This window comes from Pleurodeles waltl, chromosome 10, assembly GCF_031143425.1.
Source record: "Pleurodeles waltl isolate 20211129_DDA chromosome 10, aPleWal1.hap1.20221129, whole genome shotgun sequence".
In the NCBI taxonomy this organism is placed as follows: domain Eukaryota; kingdom Metazoa; phylum Chordata; class Amphibia; order Caudata; family Salamandridae; genus Pleurodeles; species Pleurodeles waltl.
In genome coordinates, this window is record NC_090449.1 from 40,847,969 (window position 1) to 40,858,065 (window position 10,097).

The 10,097-nt window shown below is 41.5% G+C and overlaps 1 protein-coding gene across 1 annotated transcript; it reads right to left on the bottom strand.

The window, feature by feature from the left end:
• Nucleotides 1–1,372: 1,372 nt before the first annotated feature.
• Nucleotides 1,373–2,317, bottom strand: LOC138262315 (olfactory receptor 1L6-like). Its single transcript, XM_069212214.1, has one exon. It carries the CDS (start codon nt 2,315–2,317, stop codon nt 1,373–1,375), a length of 945 nt encoding a protein of 314 aa, XP_069068315.1.
• Nucleotides 2,318–10,097: the final 7,780 nt, after the last annotated feature.

Consider the following 10,097-nt stretch of genomic DNA (forward strand, 5'->3'; position numbering starts at 1 on the left):
CCTAGAAGGGAGAAAACAGATACCAAATTCATAGGTCCATTTAAGGTTTTGAAACTTTTTAAAAATGCAATAAAGACGAATGATCATAAGATATGGAATTTAAACAGAGTGGCAAAATGTTGTATCAGTAGACTAGAGGAGTTTCATAAATCTGTCACTCCGGAGGCAAGTACTCCGGAAGTAATTGATGGGAGGTCTCATGTTGATGCAACAAAAAAGGTGGGTTTCAGACCTGTGAGATCAACACGGAGACCAGAGAAACTAAGGGACTATGTATAATTTTATTTGTTTTATAGTCTCCAATGGTACTATGTTTTTAGTCTGTAATGTAAGGGAGGTGATGTGGTATTGTACTCTTATTGATGTACCTAGTTACTTGTTGTTAAGCACTGTACACGTACTTGTTTGTATTGGAAGCTCTATGTGTTGTGAACAAGACCGTTCTAAGAATATGGAACATAGAATGTGAAAGAGCCCAACAAGGTTCCTAACTGGGGCAGTTGGAGTGGAAGGTCTTGTTGACAGGATGAGGCTTCTTTACACAGGACTTATACATAATAAAATAGATCAAATATACAAGAAATGGAATCTTGATTACTTCAGGGGCCCCATTGCATGGCAAAGCCAATAGGTCTGGATTTATTATGTCAATACATACAGCATAAGCATATTGCAGCTTGACAGCATGTGAAAGGTGGACAGTATTGTTTTTGCTTGTATTTCAATTAAAGAGCGCTGCATTTTGTAAGGCAATCCATTCATGCAGTTCAATGCAAGCACTCGGTGGATGTGGAAGTACACACCCAAACAGCCAATAGCATATGGTGAGAGAATACTCCACCACTAGGCAGCACCAAGATATGATCAACAAAAACTCGAGCCCAATAGTTAAAAAACAGGTTGAAGAAAGTCGATAGTATGTTTAACACCTGTGTTGTCAAAACCCAGTCCAAAAACAGAGCATGGCTTTCATAAACACTAGTGACAGCTCATGCTGAAATAATTGCTGAAATCCTCAGAGAAACGCCTTGTGATGGAATGATTTGTCTAATTTTTAGTTGCAACTACTATAATATGAATGTATTCAGGCTATTCAAGCAAGTGACCAGTTGCTACATTAGTCTACGTCCCATACCACTGTATCACAGATAGGGAGAGAGCAAATATGCCAGGTTTTGACAATTCATATTGAGCCACTGAAACTTAAATGTTCGAAAGCAAAAATAACTGCCATGATTGAGAACCAGAGGTTGTGCTTATTTTGTGTACCTGAGACACGTAGGTAGAAAATATGGGCTTCATTTATTAAGTGATTTGCATTCAAAGTAATGTCTGTGATAGTTTCAGGAAATCAGTAAAGAAGAAACAAGTTTTATAACTGGCGAAAAAACAGAGCTCTACCTATAATTTTTTTTAAAGCATCTTTCATCTTTTGATTTCTCAGGCTGTAAATGAAAGGGTTCAGCATAGGGGTGACGATGGTGTACATCACAGTCACTGCCTTGTCCTTCTCCAGTGAGTACCTTGAGCTAGGCCGAAGGTAGATGAAAAATATTGTCCCATAGTACAAGATGATGACAATGAGATGGGAAGAGCAGGTGCTGAAGGCCTTATTCCTGCCCTCTCTTGTGTGGATGCTCAATACGGTGGAGATGATGTAGGTGTATGATATTACAATAGATGCAAAAGAGATCAGCACTATCGAGAGGGCCTCTGTAAAAAGCAAGATCTCATTTATGGTTGTGTCTGAGCATGAGAGCTTCAGCAGCGGCGGAAGGTCACAGAAAAAGCTCTGGATCAAATTGGAAGCGCAAAATGATAGCCTTGTAGTCATCATACTGTGTAGCAAAGAATGTAGAAGCCCTATTACCCAGGAACTTGCAACCACTTGCACACAGAATGTCCTGTTCATAACCATGAAGTAATGCAAGGGCTTGCAGATGGCAATGTACCGGTCATAGGCCATAGCTCCAAGCAGGAGGAAGTTAGCATTCCCAATGACAACAAAGAAGAACAACTGTGTAAAGCAGCCTGGGAAGGAGATGGTCCTGCTTTGTGAAATGATGTTGACCAGGAGCTGGGGCACTATGACTGTTGTCATGCAGATGTCCACGAGTGACAGGTTCAGGATGAAGAAGTACATGGGTGTATGCAGCTGGGGGTCAGCAGCAATGGTGACCATGATGGTGCTGTTGCTTAATATTGCAATCAAGTACATTGTAAAGAACAGGACAAAAAGAGCAGTCTGCTGAGCAGGATAGTCTGAAAGGCCCAGAAGGATGAAATTCATCATGCTGGTCTGGTTCTTAATCTCCATGATTTTTCAACACTCATAAACAAGGTAAAAAATGAACAGTTATCTTAAAGCAAGAGAATAAAGAACTGTAAACATTGTCAGGCTGTATATATGCACAACACACACACACACAGCCAAATGCACCAAGGAGTATTGTGACGTTATGTAAAGACTGAAAGTAGGCACAGAGTAACTGGAAACTGTCCTTTCTGGAACTGGGACACAGAAGTCTGCATGGTGAGTCTTCAGTCAAAGTCATAAGAATCAACCATACAACACTGAATCCCCAATCAAACAATACAACATTGTTGCACATGTGCACCTTCTACAACTGTGCATTAGAGAGGATGTTGAACTTTTTATATATTAGTGAAGAAAATGGAGCAATGAAACGTATTTTCACTACTCATATCCCATCAATTTGCTTGGCATTGTGATAGTTCACCCTCAACGAGAGACAATGAAGTTGTTAGGTTTTACATTTACAAAGGTTAAACAGTCCAGATGTTCATCTGGCACCTACGTTTTGTGGCACTAACCAACATTCTCTTCAAAATTACATGATGAACCTGCTCAGTATTTTACAATACATTTTTATAATTAATTGTTTCAGTTTGTGTATTTTATGTAAGATCCAAACACCGGCCCTCATTATGAGTTTGGAGGTCTCTGAGCGAGACCGCCAAAGCCACGGGCACCAGAAGACCATCAGTGCTGGTGTTCTTCCACCCGCCATATTATCGGTACTGAAGGACTTCCGCAACACTTTGGGTGGATAGCCGGCAGTAACCATGCTGCTGGTTGGTGGCACTCTGGCGTTGTCATCACCTGCACCGCCCTGCTAGTAGGACGCCACCAGCCATATTATGACCATTAAGATTGCCTGGCAGTGTCCTGCTCGTGGGGAGCTGCTGTCAGGGGAGGGGGCGGGAGGATGGGCGTTTTGTGTGTGAGTGTGTGGTGTCTGCATGTGTGTATGAATGTGTGTGTGCGCGTGTGTGTGTGAATGTGACTGTGAGTGTTGTGGTGTATGCGTGGTTGTGTGCATGGGAGTGAATGCGTGTATGAATGTTGAAGTGAGTGCTATCTGCATGTCAGTGTGTATGTGTGTGAGTATGCGTGTTTTGGATGTTTGTGTGTATGCGTGTGAGTATGCATGTTTGGATATTTGTGTGTATGCATGTATGGATGCGTGTGAGTATGCGTGAGTGAATGCATGTATGGATACATGTGAGTATGTGTGAGTGAATGCATCTATGGATGCGTGTGAGTATGTGTGAGGGAATGCATGTATGGATGAGTGTGAGTAAATACGTGTCTGGAAGTGTAGGTGAATGGGTGTATGCGTTGTTCGTGTGGGTGTCTGTGTGCATGTTTGCGGAGTGTCATGTAAGTATGGTGTTTGGTGCCGCTATATGAGTGGGGGGTGGGGCGTGCTGTGACTGGAGGAGGGTGACTGGTTCCAGGTGCTTGCTGGGTGGGGTGGGGGAGCCGTCTACCAGTGAAAGGGAAGGAATTCCCTGCGACCGGTAGCCCTACTGCCATGGATTTTATGGCAGTGCTACCGCTTCAGAGACCATGGCGAAAGGCTGGCTCATAATACCGTTGGCGGTCCTGTGTGAACTGCTGGGTCGGAGATGAACACCTCCGCCTCGGCGGTTCATACCACCATGGCGGTATGGGTGGAGATGTGGCAGCCAACCTGCCACACTAATAATGTGTCCGTCTCCACCGCCAGCCTGTTGGTGGTGATACCGCCACATTAACCCTGGGGGTCGGAAGACCGCCAGGGTCATAATGACCACCTTTGTCTCCTAAGTTAAGCTCATTACCAAGCCACCAAGGGTTGAGCTGGGGTTAATTTATTGAGACCTAAATGAACCAGTAGGAGTTTGTGGCCTATTGCTAAGTGTAGGTACTTACCTGCTCTTACCAATAATCCACTTTTTTACACCATTTAACCCCTCCTTCCATTTTCTGTATTTTTACTTTGATACATTCATCAGTTTGGATGGAAACATCACTTCTATGCTTATTGACATAAAATAGGTTGGATTTTGCATATCCTTTTTACATTATTTCAGTGATGTTCCTGTATACTCAATGGATGTCTTATTTCTCACTGTTCCTCACCTTCCTCATAAATGGTGATGCTGGACACAATTAAAAGGACACTTGAAGTTTTCTTAAAACGAAAAGGGGGCTTTCCTTTGTGACTCTATGGGGTGCTATAAAGTGTGGCCACAGCATGACATATAAAGCCTTGTTTCAATCAGTGTTGTGGCAACACCATGACACATACAGCCTTGTTTATATCAGTGTTGGTAATGGTTGCATGCTTTATGTATACGTTTATTAATGTATTGTTTCTTCTGCAAGGCTATTGGCCTGTGGATAGTAAAGTGATGTGGATGTCTGTGGTATGTCTACTTTCCTTACAAATTCCCTCATTTCTTGCAGGCTGAACTTCATTCTGACTTCTCTGAAAATCCCCATCTACTGAAATTGTTTCTTTTGATGTCCATTACAAACTGAGTGTTACTTTTTTCTGCAAGAGTTATCTCAAACCACTTAGGGCATGATTGCCAAACATTTTTGTGCCTTACACTTGTATGCTCTAGAATTCAAGGAGTAAGCCTGGAGTACTGGCGAGTAAGCCTCTTGTACACTGGCATACTGCTGAAATTAATGAGTAAACCAGAAGTACTGCTAGAGGAAGCCACAAGGAAACATACACCAGCTTTTGTGAATTGGGCCTTATGAGTAGAAATTAGTGATTTGAAATAGAAAGTGGGGTACGTGTTGGTGGTTTTTTTTGCCTCACAACAAATGCTACAGCTTTTTAGAAGGTCCACCTCAGTACCCATGAAAGGCCATCAATAGGTTTATGCCCATCTTTTTCTATGCATTTGTCTTAAGTGGTTGTTTTTGGTCTCTTAGCCTTAGGATGCTCATATTTATGCTTCTTCATAGAAAATCAGTGTCAATAGGTAGTTTGTTCTTGATTTTCCAAAATGGCTGTAACTCTTTTGGTACACAAAGTTGGCTTAGCTGGCTGTTTATTAATATTTGGTGCATCACAATCTGTACATTTCCATCCTTCTGTATCGTCTCATTCTTTCCTACCTGTCACAGCTTTCACCGAACACTGCCTTCTTAAGCCAATTATTTCAGTGTAATAATTGTGATTTTCACCTTCACTCTCTAACTCTGGTAGGGGTAACCTTAGAAGGTTTTCTGGATATGTTTTCACCTCCGGACTTTGCTTTGTTGCAGCCTGCTGAAACAATAGTCTTGATAAAGTGCTCTCTTACTGAGAAACTGTTGAATGAGTTGTGTCTTGCTCACAAAGCCTGGTAACAGCAACTACCGGTCGCATTAGACTTATGGGATCTGCAAGAGCTCTGAAGATCTCTTGTATTTCATCTGAAGATTTCAGCAGCTGAAAGCACCTTTAATCTCCAGGTGAAAATTTGGTCCAAAACTATGAATTACCTGATGAACTGGGCCTGGAGTTACTTATTACCCCAGTAATCCCTCATCTTTTAATTGGCCCTCTGTGTCACACTCATAATGAACCTTTTTTCCCACCCCTAGACTTACTAGTACCTTGAGAAAAAACTTTCTCATTTACCAGGTCACTAACAATGAAGGTCTCAGTGAGCAGGAGAACATCGGCAATCTTATGTGCAGGAGCATTCCACAGTGGTGCACATGAAGAAAGACAAAACTTTGCAATAAAACACAAGCATCTAAGCCTGTGGTACTTGAAGATTCCAAATCAAGTACTAGCAATAACAGCTTATTCTATTTTAATATCAGAGTTCAATCTCAACCAAGCTCAGTTTCACAGAAACATTACTTTTTAACTATAAATAATCAACTATAAAAATTATTTATAAATGATTAACAGTTCTTAGATACTGATGCATTTAAAGGTCCTACAGAATAGCTCTAGGTTTGTCTGTGTACAAGAGCAAAGTCAGCTTGGTTTTAAAATATTATATTTGATTTTGAGCACTTTATATAAAGAGGATGCAGGTAAATCGAAGAAGGTAGTTGTACGGGATGTATCATTTATTACAGGCGTAGAAGACAAGTTATTTTGAGAGCTTTAATTTGTTGTGATCATTTCACTTAAGGATGTGATGTTGCAAGTAGCTTGAATTATCCTGTGCTTGTTAATAATTGGGTAATATTGGACTCTGGCTGCTGGGCTGGACATTCACTGCATAACTTTGTTAAGCTCCGCCCCTTTGCCATGATCATTTATTCTCTGGCTACCCCTATTGCTTCATCCAATGTAGGGGCACCCTATAATCCACAGAACAAGGGTAATATAATATAACCAAACAAGTGTTCTTCCAGGAATTCCTCAACGGGAAAACAAATTGTGGTAATTGGAGACAAATTTCACAAACAGATATAGATCGAACATTTAAACAGAATTATACACTGCTCCATCCTCATGTATATTTAAATTTACTTCGTATTCAAAATTCTCCTTGTATTTACAATAAAGATGAGACTGATTCAATGGCGCAGGTGCTCCAAGGTGACGGCACAGTGCAAAGTGCAACAGTGATATGAGGAAACAACGATATATATAGACAACCCAATGGCTTGCCCCCAGTGAACTCAACAATCTGTCTGTCTGTTGGAGAAGTTGCATTTGTCAGCATCATCACTCACCACTGCAGCCAGGGGCTACTGATAGAGCATTCAAAGAAAACCCCTTTCGATCTTGAGGTAGCGGTTTGCAAAGTAGCTGAGAAACTGCAGGGTCTAGGATTAGAAGGTCAGAGGAAGCTCAATCCAAGTACATCTAATACATGTAGGCTTTGTTTGTGATTTGGCAAAAAGTGCATTTTCTTGGCATCTCATCTATTCAAAGAGGAAGTGCCATAAAACTGTGGCTGCTTCAGAAAAGGGCCATAAGATGGCTGAATGGGCTTAAGTTTTTTTTTAGCATTCTGAAGTTATTTCCCATTTGGCCTTCAAATTCATATGAATACTAATAGGTAACTTACACATTGTGGAGAAACTGTACAGCAGTGTAGATCAAGAATTCACTGGGATCTAAACCTATTGATTGAACTTGTTTCACCTTAGACTGAGGCCAAACCTGGACTTTGGGAACCCCTGGGTACTGTAACTTGTGTGGACAATAAAGAGATGGACTTGCTGTCAGTAAAGGACTGAACATCTGATCTCCTGTAAGATCTGCACTGGACCAGCTGCCTGAAGACGTCCCAGTGGACAAAGCGGTGCAGAAGGTACAAGGCCCCTGCACCCAAGCAGACTTGAATAAAGACAAAGAACACAAATCAGAAGACACCCACTATAAAACAAGGTCATGGAGCTACAGAGATGCTCTCCAGTTTTCATATTAGGCAAGTTTGCACTTTCCTCACAGGTCCCTTATAAGAAGCAAGCTATAATCGTGTGTCATATCGCACAGTGACTTCTAGGGAAGAGTATGCATTATCTTGCATTAAAGAACCATTTAAAAAGTCAGTTTGATTTTTAGCATATTATGTTTAATTTTCAGCACCACATAGGAAAAGGATAATTGAGGGCTGAAGAAGGGTCTAAGAAGGACTATGGGGGTTATTCCAACTTTGGAGGAGGTGTTAATCCGTCCCAAAAGTGACGGTAAAGTGACGGATTTACCACCAGCCGTATTACGAGTCCATTATATCCTATGGAACTCGTAATACGGCTGGTGGTATATCCGTCACTTTACCGTCACTTTTAGGACGGATTAACACCTCCTCCAAAGTTGGAATAACCCCCTATATAATTACTCATTTAGAAAACATTATTCTGAAAGGCTTACTTAGCTAGGGCTATGTTTCTTCTAGAAAATAATTTTACAAGTTACTTGCATGATCCTTTGTATGTTAATAAAAGGATGATAACCCACAATACCTATTTGAACAGAAACCCTTTGCAAGGCTTTGTTATGCAGTGCCACAATGCCAGGTTTAGACTTTTCTGGCTAAAACTATACTCTTCCGCCAATGCAATCACAGTCAAGGGGAACAACCAAATCACTCCCCAACCAGAGTAAAGATGGCTACTGCCTTCTTTCTCCTGGCTATAAGGTGACTGATGGAAGTGTTAACAGAGTTCCAGGACAGGGACGAGCCCTGTGTCAAAAATGGAGGATTCGAAGGCTGAACTATTCTTCTGCTGTTGCTGAGCTACATTGGCACATGCAGTGGCTAGGATATGCTGCTGAAGTACTGTAGGAAAGTGTTGAGCAAACTGTCAGCCTCTCAGAAAACATGTAGAGCAGTGGTTAAGCTTCAGGGTTTAATTGCATCACTCCACGCCAGGTTGCTTTCAAGAGGATGAACAAGAGGGCATCCACTAATGCTGCTACTTTACGAAACATTCATTAGTATGTAGTATCACAGAGTTCTCCATGGAGAAGGTATGCATAGCTGCCAAAATCCTGGAACAGTTCACTGCTAAAGTCAAACAGTGCCTGAACCCATGCATCTCAATAAATCAGTTGTTCTTGGCAAAGGCAGAAACATTGCCCATGCCATGTCATACGAGGATACCTCTGTTAATCTGTGTTTTTCTCAGTACACCAGCTTGATTGATCAAGACTTCCTCAAAAAGCAAAAAGTAGTATAAAGTATACCGGTCATTTGTCAACAGATGTCCACACATTTAGACAATTAGTTTTAAGACTGTTAGGAGTTTAGGGTACTACGGCAAATTAACAAGCTCCTCATGCAAGCTGCCATACAGGAGGTTACTACCCACTGGAACACGACTTTCTTCATGCTATGGTATCTGTTTGAGCAATGTATATGTTGTATGTTAGAATATCATGTACAGTGGCGTGGCTTGGACACCACTCAAGATGGTCACTTAACTCATGTAACAGAGGTTGGAGGATCAGTGCAACCCTCAGCCAATGCAAATATTCGCTTGCACGTTTACTTTGAAGATGATGGCGCTGCTCGGACTATCATGGATGCCAATTTAGGTATTTACCACAACGAACGGCATTAGTGCTGCACTTCTTTTAAATCCCATCACATTTGGTCATCCCTTAGGAGAGGTGACCTCCAAAGTTGGTACTCTCCGATGTGCTTCCTAGTTTGACCCTCATAAGACTAGCCTGCACTTTTAAATTTAATTAATAAGTCATTCAGCACCTCCGCACAGAACTCAGATGGTGGAAGTGAATTGTTCGCTGGCGCATACTTTGGGGTCATTTGTTTTTATCATTTAGAGACAGAGGCACTGTCCGACATAGCGAGACTATCATTTTCACTCCTTTTACTTATTTACTCTTCTGCTGCCATTTACTTTGACAGGACCTGCTATCAATTCATATATGGACAGACTAAAGAAATTATTGTATACCAACAATGTGCAGCCTATCACTAACACAGACGCAGGTCATCTTCTGGTGTGCCTTTGATGGATGGTTCAATCTCCTCTTTCGGCATGGCACATTCTACCCCTCCACCTTCTGCAACTATACTAATAACCGCTACAAATGCAGTCACCCTCTTCTATGAACAAATAGCTCAAGCAACAGCCTCCTTCTCCTGAAAAATCACCTTCGCCTATTTCCTTACAGACGTTATTGGAGGAAATTCGAGCCTTAAGACCGTTTTTTGAAGAAACAAATAGGCACATCCGAAATCTCGAAGACAAATTGTGGACTTTAGAGACAGGGGTGACCTTGGTAGAGCACAGTGTCAGTGGTATACAAGATGAAACCAATTAAATTGCTGTTTTAGAAAAGGGGGTTTTGCGTTGAAAAAACAGT